This window comes from Idiotropiscis lumnitzeri, chromosome 7, assembly GCF_059441095.1.
Source record: "Idiotropiscis lumnitzeri isolate Australia: NSW breed Sydney's pygmy pipehorse chromosome 7, RoL_Ilum_1.0, whole genome shotgun sequence".
In the NCBI taxonomy this organism is placed as follows: Eukaryota; Metazoa; Chordata; class Actinopteri; order Syngnathiformes; family Syngnathidae; genus Idiotropiscis; species Idiotropiscis lumnitzeri.
This window is the reverse complement of record NC_142397.1, coordinates 6,977,256-7,002,273: the sequence shown is the minus strand read 5'-3', so window position 1 is coordinate 7,002,273 and position 25,018 is coordinate 6,977,256. Positions and strand designations below refer to the sequence as shown.

At 43.1% G+C, this 25,018-nt stretch overlaps 1 protein-coding gene across 1 annotated transcript in view; it reads right to left on the bottom strand.

The window, feature by feature from the left end:
* arhgap35a (Rho GTPase activating protein 35a) overlaps positions 1-25,018 on the bottom strand; it is a 64,200-nt gene that overhangs the window by 14,339 nt on the left and 24,843 nt on the right. Inside the window, exons 2-3 of the mRNA XM_088301491.1 lie at positions 7,505-11,354; positions 3,357-3,498 (exon numbers count right to left, since the gene is read on the bottom strand). Of these exons, the coding sequence (XP_088157617.1) occupies positions 3,357-3,498; positions 7,505-11,242 (3,880 nt within the window). The 5' untranslated portion in view covers positions 11,243-11,354. The remainder of the gene's footprint in view (positions 1-3,356; positions 3,499-7,504; positions 11,355-25,018) is intronic.

Sequence of the window (25,018 nt, the reverse complement as noted above, 5' to 3'; positions counted from 1 at the left end):
CTGATCTCGCCATGATGATGTAGGTGGCTACTATAGGAAAAAATGTGATCCCTATGAAGCAGCAAACACATGAACTCAGTGGCACTAAAGCGCCAGCAGGTTAACTGATCATGCCCCCACGCCACATGTCACAGTGGGAATACGCTCCAACTGACCGTGCATCAACCCAGATTCCAAACAATCTCTCCATGGCCTTCGCCACCCAGAGGCTGATTTCATCGCTCACCACGGAGACAGCCGGGTCGGCGGGTGCTACCCTTTACGTCACGACAGAGGCTCACACAGGCGGCAGATATCCCCGTACACGTTCGCCTGTATCACATCGGCACCCATAGGCAAGACGCGGGGTTATCACGCTGAGCGATAATCCAGAGTCGATGGCAGATAACACCAAACTGCCGTGGATTTATTCGATACAACTGCATGTAGAAAAGCTTCCAAATAACACAGCCAGTATTCCGAAGGACACGGAAAGTTGGAGACACTGTTAATAAAATGTGAACAATTAAAACAAATTAGCCTTTTCTTCAGATTCGATCTGGTTGGCGATCATAGTGAGGATTACCAACAATCTATACAAAAAAGATTTCATTGAAGATGTTTTTGAATATAACAGGATAATATGAGATACATCAGCCCTTTGCTGAAGATATTTTTACGCAAGAGGGTAAGAATGCGGGTCAAAGCGAAGAGCTTGGGGTCGGCTTCACAATGCTTGCTGATAATCAGCTGCCGCCAAGGTGACAAACACGGGGCGTCAGCACTGTATCGTAATTTCCTGCAAGCACCATTATAGCGGCAGATTGCAGACGCAGATAGCCGCCAAGTAAGTCTGATTTACAGCAGCTACGAAAAAATCATAACACATTGTGACCTGTTCCTCCTTTCAACCGCCTCATCCGCGTGTCGGCGGTGCCATTGTGTAAAAACCGTGAGCTGATATGTAAATGAAATGCATTCAGTGAACACTTCCTTAGGTACACCTGGAATACACAGCGTTCCAAAAAAAGATTACATTTTGTGGCTGAATACCAAAGCTGATTCTTGCACAAATTATCGAAAATTCCAGCAAGTATTAAAGCATTGAACTTGACTATTCAGTTACTTTTTTTTTTTTACGTTTTCTTTATTAGCCTGAGTGCCATTTTGTGTGTTAGAATATGTTCCGCATGCGGCTCTGGAACCGTGGGTAAAAAAAGAATTGCGATAAAAAAAAAAAAAAAATTAGCACAATTCACGTAATTTTCAGTTATCTTCCATCATCTAACTTATGATTCTACACTTGTATTGTATCTTATCAGATTGTAGGGATGAATGCGTTCGACAATATATCTATTTTTTTTCCCTCAATATTGCGATTTAAAAAGGAACATTTTTTTCAAGGGCCTCATCCCATGTTTCATCAAATAACTTCCTAAGTCCAGAACGTATCTAGACACTACAACAGTAAACAGGCATAATAAATAAAACCAGTTTTTGTGTGTTCTATTTCAATATCTCAGGCTTCATAATACGGAAAGTGTCTTCCACAACACTGCAATGTCGATTTGAATTTAACTTCGCAGTTGTACTTAATGCAGTAGCAGGTGAGTGCATTTCAATTCAGGTTTAAAGACGCAGCATCACTTTAATAACCCGGATGGTGATTTTTGACTTAGTGGAATGCACACAATAAAAGGAATGCAATAGAGGAGAAGGAAGAGATATAAGGATACAAGAAGGAGACAGGTGATAAGACTGCAGAGAAATCGAAATGCGGGTGAAGAAGTAGATGAAGGAAATCAAAGATGACAGGTAGAAAGTACTCAAAGAGACAGAGAGAGGGGGGAGGAGAAGTGAATCAGAGGTACGGAAACAAGGTCAGTGAAGGACAAGGAGGGGAAACGGAATAAATCAAACACTGGCGGGTATAAAGTTGCAAATGAAATAATAACACCTCAGGTGGAACGTGTGCATAAACAAATACGCAACTCCCCCCGCTCTGAAGTTATTGTAACTGCTCCATTTCACATGTGAATACGGCAAGGTGAAACTTAACGTGACGCCTCATTATCCGGAGTTTTGCCTCTCCGCTCTTCCACTTGCAGTAGGCCGGTGGATGTTTTGTAAGGTTTGCGTAATCCACACGTACACGGGGCTTTTAAACAACAGAGAGATGAAAGGCGGAAAGCGCTGGGATGTCAGTAAGCAGCAAGCAGAGATGTTTTCGATGAACTCGCGTGCTAAAATGCAGGTTGCTTTGTCTTGGGCTTTTAGAGCATCTGAATTAAAAAGCGAGGTAAAGTTTATGTAGAAATATTTTGAAAAGGGCAGTATTCACATTCAACATGACGGCTGGGATAATTGGTTTGCCTTGTCGAGCTTCAATTGTTCAACAAGTTGGGAGCAGATACTTCAATGGAAATGCTGTAAATGTAGGGCGACAGCTATCAAATAAAAAATTGTAGAATTGATTATCCTACTGATTACGTCATCAATTAATGAAGTTATCAAATAAAAAAAATATTTACAACTAAGCATGGTGAGTGACGTGTGAGTCAATGAATAAGAATGGAGAAGTTTGCTGTTGTGTATGCCTGTTGGCGCCAGCTTTCCTTTTTAATGTGCTTATTACCCATCTATTTTGTCATCATTTGTTCAATAAAGCGATTGAGAGCGTACCGCAAGCTTGATGATGCTTTCAAACTCGTGGAAGTTGGTGTGAAATCAGCTCACATTGTTTGTTGTGGCGCCAATTATCTTCTTTTCACCACTGACTGGCTCCTGCTTTTTTGTCCACCATTGTGTTTGTCGGTGTGTTTCGTGAAACAATTACGGAGTTTTGTGCCTTTTGAAGACATACGGGGGTGACTGCAGTCACACAATAACGTGTGATTCATATCCACGAAAAGGGGAAGATCAGATTTTGGGAAAAGGGGGTGCAGGGAAAAAAAACTTGGATATTGTACTGCTTGTTATGACATGATTTTTTTTTTTAATGAGATACAAGACACATTGGAAACAAAAAACATTGGAATCCTGCAGCATTAACGTAAATAAATGCAACAGAGTAAAATGTGAAAAATGTATTTTTGATAATATGCGTCAATTTGACTCGTCTGAAAAAAATGAAGATTCAGTAAAATGAATGAGCACCTCATTGGTCTGAAAATTATTTACAAAATATAGTGTCACCTTGAGGCACTTCAATTAACCTGTGTGTCAACTGTTTGTGATCCATTTGATCTGATCTGGTGTGCCGTGAGATAATTTTTTTGAATGTCAAATATTTGCTTTAGCTCAACGAGAGCGAATAGTGACGTTAAGTGAGCAAAAAAAAAAAAGATGATTAAGAGCAGTGCAGTTTTTTTTCTCACCTGTTGTTTCAATAAATCGGATACACTTCTCAATGAACACTGGTATTGGCCTCTCGGGAGTTACCGCGGTAACCAGCGGCATTCCGAAGTAGTTGCTCTCAATAGGCTTCGAGATGGAATGCCTTGGCTTGGCTCGCTGTTTCTGAAAGAAAATTAAAGACAAGATCGGTGTGTGGAATCAAAGTTGAGGGGTTTCCCTTGCTTGACTGACACCGCTAAAAAATGATTTTTTTTTAGAGTGCGGAAACATGTACAATTTGTGCGTTATGGTTGCAAGTATTTACATGAGCGCACACACTCCCATCCCGCACATTCCTTCAAAGCTTATATGATAAGCAATCATTTGGGCGATCCTGAAGATAGACATCACTATGGCGTCGCCATAACCCCCCCCCCGCCCCCCCTTGGAAAACTAATTCCTAAACATACTCACAACTTAACATTTCCTGCCTGCCTCCGTATGGCAGTAATTGTACTGAGCGTTAATGGTTTTGGATGGGCATGTTTTAAAGCCCCGCCCCCCAAGGCCTGCATCTCTAGTAAGGCAGTCAAGCCCCCGGGGCTGTGTCCTGGCAGGCTGGTCGGTGGGGCCGGGCATGCATGGTTGGCTGGGCACATAGACTGTAGCAGCAGAGCAGGCCTGACAGTGCAGTGGAGGAGGGCTCATTAGAGAGATGGAGCCCAGAGTGGCCTCTGCTCCAGATACTGGCTTCACAGCACTACACTGAAGGTTTTTCCATCCTGCTTGTACACGCAGTGAAAGAACCGTACACAGCGACACAAGCAAGGAAACTCCCAATTAGGACTGAGGAACTGAACAGAGGCTGACCTGTGCATTTGTCACATTGACAAACAAAGTTGTCCATCACATGGGCCCATTTTTAGTGATCGTCTTTCATCCAGCTTCTCCTCAAAGTGACTTAAGTGATGCCTCAATAGTTGTATAATATTTGCAGATATTAACCACATTTGCAGACATAAAGCAGCCACAATGGATGACTTACGCAAACGTCAAAGTCAATAAGCTCCTGCTCTGACATAAGTACCACCTTAAAAGTTTTAAAAGTACATTGCAGGGTCAATTTATTATTGTAAAATAAAATAAAAGGAGCATTGTCAACAATATCTGCACTCTTTATTTCTCCCCAGCTTAGTTTCATATCTTTGTCGGATTGTGTTGTCTATGTCGAACTAATCTCCCACTCTTCTACTTCTTGCAGGAGGACACTCAAGTGGCGCTAGGTGACAGAGGAATTCAAAACATTCCTCTTGCCGGCTGAGGACAAATGAAAAAAAAAAAATGCTTCCGGCGTTTCGGGGAGGGAGCCCAGGACAGTCACATGTGTTGTGGTCCCTCAAGTAAATGGAGGCCGTGTTAAAATGGGACTCGGAAAGTTGTTTCAATTATTTGTTGCCGCCCGTCACAACTCAGAGGTGAAGGTACCCTCGGGCTCACAGCGGATCTCAGATGTGTTGACTGCTTAAAAAGTCAAAGCACAGTATACTTGCCAAGATGAACAGCTAACTGAAAAACATCCACACAGTCGGCTACCCTGAGGGGATTCCAGGCTGGAGCAGCTTGTAAATGGAGCTTTTTTTTTTTTTTCTTTTTTTTTTTAGTGGGGCCCGCTGAGTTAGAAACACTATGATGGAAGTTGATCCCTTCTTTACTGCAAGAATGGCTTTTAATGCGGATATCTAAACATGCGCTTGGAGAATCACCAATTAGTGCAAAAATGATGATCCAAACTCTGCAGGATTGGATTTGTTTTTTTCCATATACATTGTAGATGTAAAATCACATTTATTCATCTTCACCCCCACCATTCCACGGCTAGGTCACAGAGCTCTTGGTTCAAGGAAAAGGTCAGAGTACTGGAGCCTGCCTTGCTTATGTAGGTCACAGACTGTGGGCCACCGAAATGAAAGTGTGGCCAGTGAACAATCTGGCTTGACACTTCTCAAGCTGTTGATGCACATAATGGGCCCTATTTTTGTAGACAGGCGTCCGTGTGCTTGGCGCAAAACTGGGCGCATCGTCGTTTGGTTTTCCGGGGTAAGCCTAATTTAACATGTTTGTGAATTTGGTAGATCACGAAATGCCTCTAAAGGCCTGACGCATTTGGCCATTTGGTGACCAGGGAGGACGACCTAAAAGCCGGTCCAAGTTGGGGTGCAGGTGATGTAACGCGATTTTAGTGAATTTGATCAAAATTCACCAAATCCACAGCAATTTAACATCATCCGCTAGTGCTAGTCTTCTTGCAGTTCCTTTTAAATGTACTTTACTTGCACCAATCTCATGGATGGACTCCAGCGAATCCTTCAGCCATTTAGTCTGTGTGCCTCTTGTGCGCTGAACTTAAAAGGAATGAGGGGAGCGGCTTCCATTGGCTGGCAGAAAAGGTGGTTGTGTCCGCTCCCACAATAGCGCAAACGCTCCTTTCTTCCTAGCCCGTCTCCTCAAAAAAACAAAAGAAAGAAAACTCCACCCACGCGCACAGTTAGACTGCACGTTGCACTCGACTTGCGCTGGGCATGAAAATAGGGCCCAATTAGTCAAATACATAAAAATAAAAAAATAAAAACACTTGTGACCATTGAGTGATAAAACACAGACCTCACTCACTCCTTTGACCTCAAAATGAATGTGTGAAAACCTGTTCCACCCTGCTACCAGGCATGGTAATTATCACACGAGTGCAACATAGACACAAGGGCCTTCTGTACCATGCGGTGCATGAGAATGAACAGCATAGCAGGACTGATAAACAGTTTAAGGTCAAAAGTGTCACCGCAGGGCTGGGGGAGTTGAGCGAAGATACCAATGAAAAATACTCCACTAGAAATTCAAAAGAGTCAAGTGTAAATCACTGATCACAAAGGCAAAATACTTTACGTCTCAAGTCAAGTATGCCGGTGTAAGGCAAAAATCAGGTTAGAAGAGAAAAGACATTAAGAGTATGAATCGTTTTAGCGGTAGTGGAGTCGCTGATTCGCTCAATTTTTCATTTTATTCACGGAGGAACAAAAGTGGTAGCGAATTGATATTCAAGGCGACCATTGTTTGGCACATCTTGCAGGTTTTTTTGACCCACCTCAGTCTTGACAAACCCCAATTAATTTTCAGGCTTGGGACGTGGACTCATCCATATTTGAAAAAGAAATGTTGCAACTGCTGCAACGGAGACCAGCTCGCTGATTCGCAGAATGAAGACTAATTACTTCATGATAATCTCAATTGAATATTTAGTTTTGAAAGTAGTTTGACCCATGTCACACAAGTACGTGTCGGTGGGATTAAACTGGTTAATTAATATGCTGAACAAAATGATGACACATTCTGACTCATGTTTAAAAGTATTGGTGACTATATCTTTTCACTGTGAAAGTCTTTCATCTGTAATCAGAGTTTAATGAGTTTTTATTTTGCCTCTGATAATCGGCTTGTTGGGAGGGCTCCCACAGAGCAGTCAGGGACAATGTCGCGAAAGCTTTAGGAAGATCCTCTAAAGTCTGTCATGTTTTCACTGAGCAAGGCTGTCCGAATATAGAGATTACACTAATTAGTCTTCAACTTCAGTGAATAATTACCCACCAAAGGAAGCAGGTGTTGATTCTCAGCCAACAAGAAATTATACTCTCACCATAAACAAATGCATGCGGAAAACATCCTGCATTGATGCGTGAGAACAAAATATTCAACAAGTGACACATTATATGGAGGATAATTACATTAGGGGATGTATCAGTAAGGAGATGAGTTGGCTGTTGTGAAAAAAATATTCTTAAAGGACTTACGAGAATAGTGCACTTGTTTAATAATAAATACGCTGTGCTATGGACACTAATGAACACTTTATGAATTGCTTTGCCGACACAATAAATCACTCAGCAATTCATTAGGTGAGCCAGGATCAAAATATATCTGATGGTGAGGATTGTGCAATTATTCTTGAGAATGATTTCTCCTCTATTATGAGCAGAGTTCTGCTTTTAAAGTGACAAGATGTAAGGACCTCCTCCGTTCAAAGTTCTTCGTTGAACAGCATTGATGGTGACATTCTCTGAGATTTATATACCAGAAAACGTAGTATGTTATCACGGTTAACTTGACACAGTCGCATTCAATCTATAGAAAGACTGACCTTTGTATTTCTGCGCAAGCTCTTCAGGATATTTCTCTTTTTAGGATCCTCGCTCTCCTCAATGGAATTGTCCTTCTGGGCTCCTCCATCATCTTGGCTCGCCTTGGGTGGTCCCCCCATTTCATCGTCGCTGCCTATTGAGAAGCTCGTCCTAAAACTGCTGAACTTTCCAAGCCGTTTGGATCGATCTCTGTAAAGCTTGGGCTTTATCCCGATGGCCGACAACTTTCTTCTGCGTTCCAGTGAGCTGCTATCAGCCTCACTGTCTGACCCATTGCCCCCAGCACTCCCATTGGAGTGACCTTTGCTGGCGTTGCGGATGGTGATTATCTTGCCCTGCGTGCTATCATGAGGCACAGAATAAATACTCTCCTCTTCTCCATGTCGAGGTTTGCTCACAGCATCCATAGGCTCCGCGTAGTCCGAGGGATCGTAGCCACCGTCACTCCCTGGAGCCCAGGTGACAGCTTGGGGCAAGGAGCGTCGGTTGGTGCCAACTTGCTGGTCCATGTAAGGGCCGAGATTAACTTTGCGGACAGGTTTAGGTTTCACTTGAGGCGGCACCTTGTTGTTCAGCTTGCTCTCAAAACTGCTGAGTTCGGAAATGACGGAAAATGCATCACTTGAATCAAGATCCGGTAGCTTGAAGCTGACCAGATGGGAGCCGAGACTTCCGTCTTCCCTCAGGATAGGGTAAGGTGGTGATGGGTCAATATCATCTTCGGAGTCCATCAGAATGTTCACTGGACTGGGAGAGCCACAGCGGGGACTGGTGCTCTCATTGGTGCATGCTTCCGCCACATTATCGTACATGTGCGTAGCCTCGATAATAGTGCGCTTCTCCACTATCTCCTTTAGAAAAGATTGGAAAAGATCGATTTTATGAAGCCCGCCCACAACTCCCCCATGTCCACATATTATTGTGTTAAACCTTGCCTCAATTTCATGAGCGAGTTCCTCTCCCTGACTGACCTGTTCTTTAGCGGATTCGGAGTCCGAAAGCTCCATCTGGCTTTCCGCGACTGCTAACAATTGGACAGGAATGATGTCTTGAACCTCACACAGGAAAGCACATAAAGTTTCCAAAGAGGCTTTCCGGCGAGCGGAGTAAACTGCAATGTAGCCATGGACGAGCTTAGTCTTGCGCAGTGAGAATGAGGAATGGAAGGACAGCAAAGACAGCTCAATAGTCTGCTTCTGACCACCTGTACTCAGATCCAGCAGGACAGAGGTGCCACTGTTTAGGTTGCTCGTAGGACGACAATGCTGGGGCAACAAGAATGGAGCGAGGAGCTGGTCTAGATCGTAAGTGTCTCCACACATGAGGCACATGACAATCTTGAGGTCCGATTCTACAATTGGTTGGGATTGAGAGTCTCTGAAGGCAGACAATGAAGGGGGTAAGGGTGGTGAGCCGCTCCGTAGGCTTCTCCGAGAGTCTAAGAGGCCTCTCAGCATCTGGTTGAGATGCTTCTCGTTGAAATTGCGCCCATAGCCCATGCCTGGAGAGGCTGGGTCGAGGTATCGACACTGCTGTTTTGCAGCCACCTGCAGCCCTTGCTGGATAAGAGTCTGCGCTGTTTCCCCTCCAATGTCTCCTATGGAACCCACCCCACGCTTAGTCACAAGCAGGAGGAAAAGAGGGAGTTGGGATAAAATGTTTTCTCTGTCCCTTCTACTTATAGTTGACGCTCTGAGCTTTTCGACACTCTCAACGACATATGACAGTGACTCCTTAGAGTTGTACAAACACAGGCAACCATGAGGTGCAAAGGTCGGTGTGTGAAAGGAATTAACCGGCAGACGTACATTGCCCTCGATGGGACGTAGGGCTAATTCATATATCTTTCCATCTAACACGTACCTATCGTCACTGGTACACAACGCCCTTATTTCATTTGCCATCTCTCTGGCAAGCCCATCTTTCCCTAGTATGACCAGATTTATCCTTTCCGCCCGGCTCCCATCCAGTCTCGAACTATCTGGTGATGCATAGCGAGTGGGGAATCTGGAGGCCAGTATTTGCTCGAGTTTAGAGTCCACACAGTGAGGGCTGTTGGGGCAGGTGTCCTTTGTCGGGTGGTAGACAAAGTGGATATGTTTCAATACCAAAGCATCCCTCTCTGCCTGCAGCTTCTGTAAGGCTTTAAATCTTTGCTCTTCTCCCAATACTTCCTGAATCGCTCCCATTTTTTCTTTGCTTGGCTTTGCATCCACCTCCAGTTCATAAAAAAGCTCAGAGTATTCAAGAAGCAGTTCTTGGAAGTCCTCTTTGGCTCTGTCAATAATCTCCTTCTGGTGTTTATTATAGATGTCCAGATATTCCGCTTCGTCAAGCCACTGGTAGAAGTCTTCATTCATGATGAAGCTCCGAGCCTCCTCCCACGGTTTGCCTGGAGTAATGAACGGAGAGACACTCAGCTTCTCCTTGAACTCCCATCTCATTTCAGCCCGTTTGCGGTCATTCCTGAGCTGCTCTAGATGGGTCTCGTAAATAGCTTCAGCCGTGCGAGTTTCAAGGAGGTCCTGAGGGATACGATCATCCTCCATGTTGTCAATGTGGGGCGTGGTCTCCCATGGTGTGTCATCTAACACAACAAACCAATGGGAAAAATCTCTCTTGGTCTCCAGTACTTTCTGAACTCCAGACCAGCTCAAGTGGTCTATCTCATCCAACTGCGGTAAGAGTATAGACAAAGCCTGTGGCAGAGTACTTAGATATGCCTTCCTGCGTTTCTCTATATGATCTTGCTTTAGTCTATGCACATGTTGTTGGAAGAGTTTCTTTGCTTTAGCCGTCCCCTCAAGGAAAACATAGTCCTTGTACTCTGGGGCTGTCTGCATGCGGCGACTGACAGTGGGCCACAACTCATTGTGGTTCTTCACAATTCGGTTGACAAGCCACTCATAGCGGTCCTTGGCAGAGGCAATCTGTTGACTCTGCTGTTTCAGCGCTTCAAAGTAAGGGATTATTTTGGGCTTTCCCCTACCTTTGTCAATTAGCTGAACAAGTGTCAGAAAGGCTAAGTCAACGTTGACATTTGAGCGTGCTGATGTTTCCACCACCTGGAGGTTTTTCTTTGCTAGCGCAAAGGTGTGAGAGTCCTTAATATAGCGCTCGACTCCTTCATCACATTTGGTGAGAACCAGTACCACAGGTTTCTTAGTTTTGGCAAGTTGGTTGTACAGGTTTGTAACAAACTTCATCTGATCCTCAAAGCTGCGGTTCATGCCCCTGCTCACATCCACACAGAGTAAAAATCCATCGACCATGAGCTTGCCCTCAGGCATCTGTTTCTGCTCAAAGTCTTGTTCGAGCCCCAACTGGTCGGTGCAAAAGTACATCAGCTTCTCGGCTGAAGCCAACTTGGTGGAGGCGGCCCTCTTGATATATGGCTGCAGTGCAGTACTTCGGTGAGGCTGGAACGTCTGGTCATCAATGAATTCGGTTTGTTCCACCACATTCATACGACACTCTGGCCCCTCCTCCATGGTCCTCCCAGCCTCTCCCCAGAACAGAAAGTGGTCATTGTTCACTACGCGGCCGCCAAAGTCACTGGTGCTGAGAACGGAGGTGTGGTCTAGGTAGAAGTCATCGGCGCTTGGTCGTGCAAAGCGGTTGCACAGGCAGGACTTTCCCACTCCACATTGGCCTTTTTCTTTTTCTGTACCGGACAGCCCGACCACGACCAGGTTATAGGTGGGTGCCCGGACATCTTGCTTTTTGGCCATCATCATCGCTGGCAGAAGCTCATCCTGTCATGCTTGCCTCAAGCTCTAGTGAGAGACGGAGGCTTCCAAGGGGACACAAATCCCATGCAAGAGGACTTCACAATACTCGGAACTGACCCTGTGAGACAGACAAAGGAAGGCAGAAGAGGGAAAATATAATTAATCAGGTGATACTAAAATAAAACACATTAAATTGACAAACTATATTAGTTGAGTTGCAGAGCTTCTCATCTTAATTACTACAGACAGCTGATAATCATGTTTAATTTGTGATCCCATTCCTTCAGTGAATGTTTCCTGGAAAGATTGAGGTCAATAGAAAATCTACTGGAAGGCAGTGTGCATTACCTAACGGAGCTGTAGCTCAGCAAAAGAGAATCCCTCCCTTCAACAGGGTGGCAGTGAACAATGTGGGTATCCTCATTGTTGAGACGCAATATTTATCGGCTATTAACTGAAATATTAACGCAATGTGGGTCTTACTGTGAAAAAAACTTGTCGTCTTGATGCTTTCAAAGGAAGCATCAGCATAATGGCACACACGGCAGTGAAAACTAGCACATCAAACTCCCATCACAGCAAACGAAAGGCACGCACGACAAATAGATGAAAGCAAACAAGTGTTCCAACTTACTAATTGGCCAACTAGGGAAAGCCATCTGCATTTTAAAAGCAGAGAAGTCTGTTTGCTGACTTGATTCAAAATCAAAAACATGTTTTCCTGCTTTTCTCAAATGGCAAAACTATCAGATATTACTGATTTGAAATTGTTCATGTGCCAACAGCCATCCAACAGTAGACGCAACTATTTAGTGTTGTGTTGGCATCTCAGCAAGTACACATTTATTTGCCATTAAATGCATCCTTTCATGAAACAGTCTAAAAATAAAATCAACGAGAGACAAGAAAGCTCTTCATGAAAGGACCCTCACTGACAGTACAATTTGCACAGAACAAAATGCTTCTAAAGTTGCGTGACAGGGAAACACAAACATGACAATTCTTATCCACGTCATAACTTAAGCTTTTAATACATTCAAATAAACGTGAAAGCCATTATGATTCGCCTGCTCGAAAGACTGTAAAACTAAACCAAGCCTGCACCACAACTGTAGCGGGTCTGTGGTTCCACATTCATCGTTCAACTCTGATCTTCACAGTCTAAATATGTTGTTCTAAAAAAATTAAAAACACAGTGGAAGCAACTGCATAACACAACTACACGACTGCCATGTGGCAACGACGGCATATAAAACGGATTTTCAGTTTCTTTTAAAAAGCTGGGAGGCATTTACTTAAAGTTCAAAGCTGACAGTTACAGCAAGGCTTTTACAACCTGGTTTTCCAACGATCCCATAAAACTGTAAATCGAAATTAGAAAGGCAATATTCCCTGCCGTGCTTTGCCAGATCGATTTAAACGTACAGTCAAGGTAGTTGAGAGAAGTTTCACAGTCTTAAAGAGTGGGAACATTTATGACACCATTGCAAAATACCGTGACAAATCGGCATGAGGATGTCCTACTTTAGACAACTGACCTATTAGCGTAAGCAAACATGCCCAGGCATGTGGACAGAAAGACTACTCAGATGATTCCCTTTTTTTTTTTTTTTTGCAACATGCCGGAGATCATTCCTGAGGATAAAATCTAGCTTGTCACCACTAAAGTGCCTACATTCATGGAGATGATTTGCTGGCATCTGTGCCCCAACGCCACCTTTGTTCCAAGGAGAACATTGAAGTGTTTTGTATGGGAATCTTTGTGTCAGATGGTTAACAATTTATATGTCAGGGGTAGTTTTTGCAGAACCGTCCTTAAGAACAACTGAAAACAGACATTTGACCACTCGAAGGAAAACACAAACAGTCTGTGAAAATTTCCCAAAACCATGCCAGTGCTTAAGCATAAGCGTTTTTAAATGCTTTGACAGCAGTGTGTGAATTCCCCTCGTTCGTCTTGCTCTACTCATCTGAGCAATGCTTGTAAATATCAAGAATAACACTGAACGAAAAGCTTTCGGATTGACCGCCACGTTGAATTTCACAAAACATGTTAAAAGATGAGAGGTTTTAAAAGTCCCTTGAATTAAGTCGTCCATTTGTCGAATTTTGGGGCGGCTGTTTATTCCGTTGGGCCGTACTTATTTTTTTACCAAATTTTCTTGTGGGCCGGATTAAACCCGCTTGCGGGCCTGGTCTGGCCCGCGGGTCGTGTGTTTGACACCAATGCTCTATGTGTGGGTTGACAACAAAAAAAGGAAAAAATGAGTCAAATTCATCCGCAGTTCTTTTGCTTTGACTGACACTGACAGAGACAGAAATCAGAACTCCATCTTCCAAGATGTTCGGATATAAAAGTCGAATGGCAGGTGGGGGAAAAAAATAAACATCTCCCGACACCGACTGCTCACGACAAACTGACAGAACAATAGAACACAAATGGCTGTAAAACTGCACAAATCTGCCTGTTTCAACAACCGGCTGCCTCCTGCAGCATTTCTTAAACAACAGATGTGTTCATTTGGAGAACATTTACCCATTTTTGGGTAGACCATGAAAACACCACATTCTAAACCGAACGAGCTTTAAGAGCTGTACAGAACCAATTTGCTGCTTCGCCCTGAGGCCTGATGTCTAGTACGCATGTCCGGCTACATACCAGTGTCTCAGGGCAAAGATGATAGGTTAAAGCCTGTGCTGCCTTTTGCATATCATCTTACAAAAAAAAAAAAAAAAATCGAGTGTCAGCAGAAAAAGCAGAGTGAGAGAGACTAGGAGGTGGAAGAAGTGCAGGAAGGAATGGAAGGAGCTGTTTGGGGGAGGAGGCAGAGGGTGGGAAGTTAGCACACAGGGAGAGGATGGCGGTAAGGAGAAGAATGGTTTGGAGGGGAAGGGGATAGAGGTCAGTGGCCCAGGCCATGTGAGCTGCACACTGGAATCCCCTCAGGAAAGAAGGGGCAGGGTGTGGTAAAGTGTGGATGAGTGAAGGGTCAGAGTCTAACACTCAGGGGCCATTTACCCAAGACGGGTTTTAATGGGAGACTGATAAAAACAGCTGGTTTTGGACATCTGTTGAAAATTATGATGTTTGGCGGCCTGATTTGATAACCTTTTAAAAAAGTCTCTTCATTCATCTTTTAAGAGCGTCACCAACTACTGGTCTTGCATGCGTACTATTCGTTAGAAGAGTACATTGGGGGATTGTTTTAAAAATGCTGTCAGTGCCTGTGAAACATTTCGCATAAGCACTTTTTCGTTTTTACCCAGTTTTGCAACTTCAAATATCACACTTTGCATTCGGGATGCAATGACAGCCCTTTTGTTTCTTTCTTTTAGACCAAGTATGAAGTACTTGCATTTGAATACGATACTAATGCCATTATGTCTTGTAATTGAGGTGAAAATTGTTCCTTAGCAACAAGAGTAAAAACTGACATTTTAAAATCCAAATATGTTTTTCCTAAAAGTCTTGCCCTAACTTTTCATTTATATGTAGCCTTTCACGCAAGGCACTTTGGGTGTGTCTCACCAGATGGCACTATGGAAAAGGAGTACATACAGGAGAAAAGAGACAAATATATAAATAAAGATTAACAGAGCCTGATGGATACAACAAAGGAGGAATATGGATATCGTACTCTTGCTGTGTGGTAACTACAAAATAAAGTCATAAAGAAATACTTGTGAAAAAAAACAAAACAGCAGTTTTGTGATACTAGCATGGCTGGAACTAGATGGTGGACCGCAGGGGCCGCAGGCCGTCCCCTGAAATATGCTTGAACCCCCTTGGTGCCACACCAGATGATTGAATTTGGGGTATTTTCAGGATTTTTTTGCCACATGTACCACACGGTCACCCGTAAGATATACATTTTTATCATCATTGGCGCAATTTGCCGTCTGCTGAAAGTGCTTTCATCCATGTTTAGCAGAAAGTATCTCTTCCCGTAAGTTATCTCTCAGGCAAGTGAAGTCATTCGGTGATGTAGTATCGGTGCATTTTTATTTATTTATTTTTTACAAGAATGACTTTTTGTACAAAAGTAGATTATCAGCACTGATGCTGATGGCGCAGCAGGGCGTGAGGTTCATGAAAACATGTGCTACAAAAATCAACGAGAGAAGAAGAGGCGGTGGTTCACTGTCCAGAATAAAGAATGCCCATGTACGAGCCTTCACATGGTAGCTGCATTCCTCTCATTACACAGCTAACAAGAGTTGGAAGGGTAGAGAACCAGCCAGAGCTCATGCCAAGTACGTGCAAGGAAACAACAACAACACAAGCTGAGGAGAAAAATAATTCAAGACCACTATTCCTGGAAACTAATGAATGTTAACTGCTGAAGGGGAACATTGCAAGTCGGGCGCTGACAATATCAGTGATTAATCTCCCAGATATCCACGGGATATTCCTTGAGGTAAATCATTTCCATAATGACAACAGCATTTGATTTTATTCTGCTGATTGCCACATATTTTGTAATGAAAAGTGCACACTGAAGAATCACGCTTGGCGAGATTGCCTCGCCAGCCTTTTGCTAGTACGGTGTTATCCACTCACGAGGGCTGGGAATTGACAAGGTCATGAAATAGTCATGAAGCAACGCGACTGTGATGTCGATGACGGTGGCAGACAGGCAACATTGGAAAGTCTACCTCTTGCTTTTTTTTTCTCTCCCGTTTGGTGCAAACATGTTTTCCCTCTTCCACTTCTGCAAGCTGCAAAGTGTGCAAGCACTTCCTCCCACCTCGCCCTTATTGTTGTTCTGCTCGTGCGCCGTCACCTCCGCTAATATTATCTTCACGTTATAGATTTCCTATCGCCATCAGTCAGGATTGCCTTTCTGACCATCACCCTCGCTCATACTCTTGCGCCCCATTCATACCGCCGTCTCGGGGGATGTGTTGTCCATTAGTACGAAATTGGAGGTTGAGGGGAGGGACACTCCTTGCACTGTTACCACTTCCTGATCGTCATGTGCTCCCACTTTGAAATGGCAGAGGAGGACAAATGTGCAAACTGCGAACAGGTCTGACATGTATTACCACTTACTGTGCACATGGAGATAACGTAACAATATCAACTAATGTGAGTATTGAAAGAGCTTTTCTCATACAGCAATCCAAGATGTATATTTAAAAAAACTGAACTTCTAATAGGGGATAAATTAATTGATCAAACAGTTTATCCTGATTTACTAATTGATGCAAACCCCCATTTAGTATAAGGTATTTGTTCCACGGCCAGGTTAAAAAAAAATCCATTTGAATTAATTTTCCTTTTCATAGCCTAATATCGATTCATAAAACCATATATCGTTACTTTTAATAATATCTTTTACCGATAAAGCTACATGAGTTCGCGCAAGATCTTGTTACTACACATAAGTGGCGTATCAAAACAAAATGGCGGAATCAGAGGAGTCAGCACCAACAAACATGAAGGAAGATGCATTTATTGTTTTGATCAGGTCATGTTAAATCAAACGTACATGATTAATGTCACTCCATTGGCTTCAATTCTTGATGCAGATATTCGTATTTTCACGAATGCTCCTAATTACAGCAACTAGTTCGTAATAATTGCAGCATTAGTTCTTCTTGGAAATCCGAAAATAAAATTGAATTGAAAATCAATCAAAGTGAATCGAAATTTTAAACGCATCAGGCCGTTGTGTATTGTATCGATTTTAGAAATTTCAATCGATACCAAGCAGCTCTCCAAATAAGAGGCAAAACATGCTTGATTCAACCTCAAATGCGCTGTATAAATAAAGTTGTATTGTATTGTTGCATCCAGTGGAAGTTTTCTATAAAACTGATTCATAAAACAAAAGCGGATTAAACATCCATCCATTCATTCTCTAAGCCGCTTCTCCTCACAAGAGAAATTAGCGTAGATGCTACGGTCAGTGTAAATCTTGAAACAACTGCTACTTTAATACAAACGGAGCAACAACGGACCTAAACAAAAGAATATGGCACAACAAATCTTAATCTCTCTCGAGATTAAACGTGATTTCAGGATAAAAAAATATATTGCGGATTAAGAGGAGGCAGTGGCGATTTGTGGTGTGTTTTAGCAAAAATAAATGTGAAAAAAAAGGTGCAGATCAAATGGGTGGTGAGGTCTTTCTGTTGTTCCTCGACTGTTCTGAGTTTGGATGTCGTATCGCGCTTCCTCGCCACCTCGTTTTCTGATAGGCTGCACGTCATTGTCAAACTGCGTGCTCGCCTGTCCTCGGGGCACACCACACACAGTGAGAAGTCGAGCCAAAACAATCCAAAAATGTCGAATATCCCCCATTTGAGATCAGAGCGGCCCAAACGTCCTTCCGAACGGTTGAGATCAGTCTAAAAACACCACACACGGCAGAAATATCGGATAACATTATCTTTGGAGCCATTACGATGATCGGCGCGTCCTAAAATAATTTTGCAGAAAAATCATGACAGGAGTGTGAATAATTTCCCACCAAAGACTTGCAGCAACCGTCACATGTTGACGATCTGATCCAGAAGAGTTGCAAGTGGGATTATAAACACTCTGCGGATTAGCGAAAAATATTTACATTTTCGCAAATGGTGCTGTATGTTCAATGGTATGATCCGATCGCTCGGCGATAAAGCAACCACGGGGGAAACGGTAACAAATCCCTTCAATGTCTGTCATCCCGCTAAGCACATACGGACATAAAGCACATGAGCCTACATTTATTACTGCACCGCTTTAGAGAACATACAGAAACTTAGTTGGTTATCTGCTCTTTTCTACTTATAGCTCACTTCCACCTCTTCCCTCCGCCCGCCTGGCACGGTGGCGATAGAGCGTAGGACACCCATGGACCTCCCGACGAGAGTGGCAGACAGACGGACAGAGGGCGGAAGGATGTAGGATGAGGGTACAAAAAAAAAAAAGGATAAGCGAGACAAAGACTGTAAACAAACACACACTCAACAAGTAAGAATGCAGGATACAAGACAAGAAGAGAGAGGGGACACCACGTAGACAGCTGAGGGGAGAGAAGGGTTGGAAGTCAGATGAAAAGGGGTTCGTGAAATAATGAAGAGCCAATTTGGAGAAGGCTGAGGATAAGAGTTTGTGTAACGGCGGTTTGACCTCTTCAACGGCAGCAGAAGGTCTCGCTGATAGCGCCGCAAAATATGATGTGCCGGTGGACTATGACAGCCGGAAGTTCAAAACTGCCGCCTTATAAATCCTCTCAGTGTCGCGCATTCATCCAAAAGTAGTGACAGCGTGGTGTCTACTTCAACGCGGACGCCGTTTCTCTCCGAGTGGACGGCAAGAGAGCAGAAATGATGGGACTCAATCGCTTCCTAGGCGTTTTGAGCAACCTTTAAGTTTGGAGACAACTTGTCAGCCATCGGTCACAAGAATTCACTTTTCGTCAAGAGAGTTTACTTCTTTGACACTCTTAACGAGGAATTCATTTAACAATACGTCATTAGGGAATGGATTTGCAGGCTTGTAAGCACAAGCTATACATCCAAGTTGGGATATAAGAGATAAATCCATTTTTTTTCCAAGCAGCAACTCTTGACCCTCAATATTTATCTTACTCTCTAGTGCAACACCACCTGGCAGAATGTCTGCTGGCTAGATTAGAGCGTGTTTGATCATAATCTCCCACCACAAAAACCAGCTACGCTCTGCCACACATTCAATCGCGAGCTATCTCCCCCCAGCCTCACCTGAGGATAGTGCACTTCAACATTTCTAACAGGAAACTCCGAGCACGTACACACGTGTGTGCTTTCATGACAACTTGTTGAATGGGATTGAGAGGCGCCGCATGAATGCGCCGCCAAGTACGAGTGTAATTGGGTTGACGGTCTGAATGCCATTTAGGAATGTTTTGAACATTCACAAGTGTCGTTTTTTAAAAAATATTTTTTAATGGGGTATGTGAGCCTGTAGCAAAATTTAAATGATGAATAAATAACAGAGTTGAAAAATGATTAGGAAAAAAAACATTTATTGTGCAGATACTAAAGTTAAACAAAAAATAACATTGCTGATATAGTAAATATCTAATAATATACTTTGGACCTTGTCGGTTTCTCCTGGCTGACGTATACGATAAATTCGGGAAACAGTTTTAATTCCGTGCAAAAGGCGATGTAATTTTTTTTCTTATGACATGTTATCAGACGATCAATGTGTACTGTTATACCGTAGTGAGGACATTTTCAGTTGAACGTTGGAACGGAGTCAACTGATAGTGTGCAAATTGTTGCTCGTACGGTCACTGCAGGTAGTGTGGGTTCGTTTCTCACTCAGTGATGGGTTGAAAGTAAGCACGAATGGTTGCCCGTGTCAATATATGCCCTGCACTGATTGGCGACAAGCTCCGGGCGGAGTCTGCCATTCGCATGGACAAGCAGCTTTCTAAATCACGTCGATGGAGGCATTATGGAGATGTGTGTTTGTTCTCTTCCGGGAACAGGCAAAAAAAAAAAAAGAGAGAGCGAGAGAGACTATGGGCATGTTCCTGGATGTTAGGGAGAGGGCAGTATTCTCCAAAAAGTACTTGATGTAACAAATTTGTTTAATGACGCCACATTTGCGAACCAGCTTCTGGCTTTAATGTTAGCAAAAGTAACGCTACATATATGTTCCGATATTTCCTCCCTATTGTCTGTTCCTTTTTTCGCCATTTTAACGGTTTGTATATGTGCATCACGTCCAGTCTCTCGACATACTAAGTACAAATGCACAGTCTTCCTATTGGTCAATGCCGAAGAACCAATCGAAGGACGACGTAGGACTTGTCACACTATGCGGCAAGGCGAAAAAAAAATTCTGACATGCCAGACTTTCATCATGGTGGTCGTGACGCCAAATGGCCAATCGTTCAGTGCGACACACTGCACGGGCTACGATCCATCAAGACAACTTAAAATCGGTTATGAGACACTATGTTTGCCATCTGTGACATCTGTCGACCCAAAATCGGGCTACTCGAGTAGTGTGACGTCGGCATTAACCCGCGACATAAGATAACCGAAGCAAACGGTAATGGAATAAATATATAAATTCATCCGGCTCATTAGAAAAGACAGATTTTGTAAAAGCAATGCAGCCACGTATTGCACCTTTTAATTGATTTTACTTTCATTTTACAAAATTAATTAGTCTGCCCACCAATAAGCACTCACCAAAGTATAACTAACATGCATTGATGCTAGAGCTTTTTCTTGTGTGGTCTTGGAAGCAACAGGCTTTCACACATTCAGGTTCTATACCGCTTAGAAAAGGTGATGCGTATTCACATGCAACAACCGCACCCTTGGGGGACAGATGGTCTTCACACACACACACACACACACGCCCAAACACCCCCCCACACACACGACAAGTGCGCCATATGCCCAGACGTAGATGCTGTGTCGTCAACAACTCTCACACAGGCCCTGTCTGCACTCTACTTAAATAGGCAAAGTTTAAATAAATTTGTTTTTTTTAAGACACCTCACTTTCTACACCGTGAGTAATTTGCATACACTGCTGAGTCTTGGGTCCAATTAAATGAGAAAAAGAGAACGGGAGAACAAGGGTCAGCCTCGAGGGAAATGAAAGCTAGTGTAAAGCCATTTCCAAGAATGTGTATTCCGAAAAGTGTTGCCAGATTGCCAGTGAACACCACAATTGCACAGGCACTGTTCTCGTCATGTTCTCATGTGTGAGAAGACCAAGAGCGATTGGGGCGGGCTCGGGCTGAAGTGTTTCAACAGCATCAACTCATCCAGGCAGAAGCACAAGACGACACACGGCCCAATAAGTGCCGCTTCCACTCAGCGGGATCCGTCCTTATGAGCTCTGATGAAGGCTAATGAAAGCAGAAAGCATATTCTAGACTACTACAATGCAGAGTAGTTGAGTTAAGGCCTCTACAAACCAATCCGACGACAGCTGTCGGAAAGTCGGTACACGCCGCCTGTTCTGTGTAGCGCATAACGTCATAGAGTCGGGAAGTGACAAAAGTGGAAAAACTGTGAAAATTGAAGCTATTTTGCAAGGACTGAAATCAACTTCGCTCATCTCCACTATGGACATGAAGGCTAGCTAGACAGAAGAACGTGAAAAGGAATTAATCACTCATTCGCACGTATGCGGAGAAGGTCCGGAGTAATTGCCGTCTCCATCGTCTTTTGCGGCGTGTTCTTCTGTCATTTTTCGGTCCGACGTGTCGACTTCTAGGCCGACGCGACCGCTGACCACGACTGCCGCCATCTTTATTGGTTTGTAGAAGCCTTTTGTTACGTTTGCCTGATTTATATTCCATTAGAATTTAAGTAATGTCAGATGAAATCCTGGATCTGAACCGTTATATTTCCCCCAAATTGAGTTTCATAGGTTCTTCCTTGGCCATGCCACACCCAAGTGTTTTGGAGTCATCCTGAAAACATAACCTGTGACAAAGTTGAATCAACAGCTGTCAGCTGATTTGTATTACAGTGAAGCAGTTACAGAATTTTTTTTGGTTCATCTCTCTCTATAAGCGATTGTTTTCATGGGTTTCTACAAACATATAAAAGCATTTCGAATTTCGACCGGCATGCCTTCAGTGTAGTAGCTTTCTCTGTAGCACTGTGCTCTTTAATGTTGATGCAGTGCAATTGAAAGATTAAATAAAAGTATTTTATCTGTGCACAAAAACCATGCATCAGTTGCACACAAAATCTTTATATTCAACGATCAGACGAAAAAAAATTCATAGAAAAAAACTACTTTTTCTTTTTTACCATGTACTCTAAATCAATGTGCCCTTTTCGCTTGCCTTATAGACGTTCAGAAAAAGTGCTCCTTCATCATGGCAATTGCCGTTCTCATTTCATTCTCACAACAAGGTCTAGTTGCTTTTCTTCATTTGTGTGCTATCCTTGAAAATGATTGCTCCGGTTTTAACCATGTGGGCGGAATAAAGCTTTTTCGAAATGGTAGCGCTATGGTGTGGTTTTTCACTTCTCGCAGAAGGTTCTGGAACGAAGTCAATGCGATAAATGGGGTTAGAGTACTTGCTTTGTTAGTCAAGTTAATTGGACACATTTTAGAGAGTCAATTTGACTGTGAAATGATTTGCAAGAAACAGCAAACTAATGGATCTGAAAGTGACAGCTTTGAATTCAGGCATTGTTTGTCAATATCAACGCCAGATTGGATTTTTTTTTTTTTTGTGCGTTATGCGTGAGTGGCTCAGAATTGTGAGCAACAATAATTTTCTAATAGGAGCTGAAGCCATTTTGCAGCCTGAGTGGGACACGCTACTCAAGTGAGACGAGCAAAAGAAAATAATGACTGTTATGGGTGAAAGTCTTGTCAGGGGCGGGTGGAGGTGTGAGAGCCCAAACGAAAGCGGGGCAAAAATCAACACGGCGGCGTAAGATGACTTTCTGGCAAAAGTGAGTTGAGAGGAGAGGAGAAGAGATGAGAGGGAGCAAGGAATGAGAAGGTTAACGCTGGAAGTTTCTGCTGAGTGCTTAGCACTTGTGGTTGGCTAATGGTTCACTGGCGGAGCTACTTCGCCATCACTCAAATCCTCTTCATACTGCTGTCTTCCTGACAAGCCTCAACAAGTACGGAAGTAAGCTCTTGATTTGAAAACTGAAGTGGAACACACGCACACAATCACTTTCTGGACTTCATTTGCCTCCATGTAATAGACAACTGTCTCAGCAGCTGTGCAACTTTGTTCAAGTAATGTCTGGACATTTTATCTGAGAGTCCAAGCAATCTCAAATGGGGATACGCGTAACCCCTGGGGGTTCTTGAAGGAACTGCAGGGGTATGTGAGATTTTAAATAAAACAAACCAACATGCAAAAACTCTTTGAAAATAATTATTGAATTAATTAAATGTATTCAATTTCATTTTAAAAACTCAGATTCTCCCCATAGTAAAACGGTTCAACCCAACTTGTCACATATGTCGTTACCCGTCAATCACTTGAAGACGCAAACAATGGAGTTGTGGTTTAAGCGTAAGCCTTCTGAAAATAATTCAGACACAAGCGCAAAAGAAGGCCAAACCAGAGTCAGCAAAATTCTGGTTGTTTATGTTTTATTTGGAGTTACGATCACAAGTTGCAGATCTCTTCCATGATCCAAAAGAGGACACAATGTTGATTATTTTTTGTGGAACGATACAAATGAAGTTTGGAACGCTCTAAACTTTAATAAATCAGACACTGATGATTTTTTTTTTTAAAGTCTTGTTATTATTATTCACACAGTTACTGCACATCTCACATGTCCAAGAGTACATAAAAAAAACGAGCAGGTCTGTATAATAATAACCAGGCTCAAGTCATTAGTATGATTGTCGCGTGTATTTTTGTCAGCACTCCACTCGACACATCGGGGGACTTTGATTTATTGTTTTCTCTCTTTCTATCGCTAACAATTTTTTTCTCCGTTCTTTCTCCCAAGTCTCCATGGAGAGCAGAGTGAGAAAGACAGGAAGGGTGAGTCAGTCATTAAGACGATGGTACGTGGGAGCGTTGTAGGAATAACCTCGATTTGCAGTCTGACCAAATGACCTTCAGTAGGCTTATTTGGAACACCTACTCAGACTGAGGCAGTCTGGCATTCAAATGGGAGAAAATTCACAGCAAAAAATTTTGATCGTTGACGTTGACTAGTCGACTAATCTTGGCAGCCCTTATACACCCCCCCCACGCATGCACGCACACACACACACACTCACGTATAACAATCTTTAATTATTTTCAAAATTTGACTGTAAAAATGTTGAACTCAAAAAGTGAAAACCTCGAACATAAGAAACGCTAGTTAAACTCATCAGTTAAATAAATAAATGCCCGACCATGTCAAATAAATCCCTTTTGCAACTGCATTCTGGACGGACAATTACCGCAACACGATCCATCCATTCACCTCGCAGAAATGTTTTACAGCTTTTTAATTAATGAACTAAACATACGTGGGCATTAATCACAAGCATGGCATTAACAGCGGACTGTGCCTGGCTCCCGGCCCAATAGCCACTCTGATGTTTGGATTCTCAAGTGAGGCTCCCGCCCGACTCAAAACAATCCAAGACAGAAGCTAAATCAAATTCTTGGCACAATCGCTTGATAACGAAGGCGGCTAATTAAATCATACGAATTAGAAGACAACTGGCGTGTTGCGGAACGGCGAGACCAATCTCAACTCGATTGAGCCCTGACCACACTGGTAAATATTGTCCCGTTCATTCCCGCCGCGCTGAGTATTAAATCCCTTTCACACACATCCACATTAATTGGCCTGTCAGGAGGTGTGTTTGCTGGGCTGTTCTGCACAGCGACATGCTAACCTTGTGTCAGAATCCCATTTAGATCACCGCAGACACACGTGGCGTTGACAGCACGTTACGGGTGCGCATGTGTTCGACCTCACCGTAATTAGGGTGATAAATCCTCGTCAAAATGAACAACTGAGCTGCAGTCAAATTCACGTCACAATGGCGTGAACGAAATTTTAAAAATAAAATTGTGCTTGGAAGAGTTAATTAAGCATCCTCAGCAAATTTATTTGATCCAAGGAACCCGAATCACTCGAGGACAAGTTTCAGACCTGGCTAAGGAGGCGGTAAATCATTACTATTGTGACTATCTGCTTGCTAAAAAAAAAAACGTTAGGTAATAAATGTTGTACAAAACAATAAAAAAAACTAAGTACAGTGGGAACTAAGAGCGCCTTCTTGAGGTGTATGATAATGTACAGCAGTCCAGTCCTCGAGAGACCCTATCAAGGCTG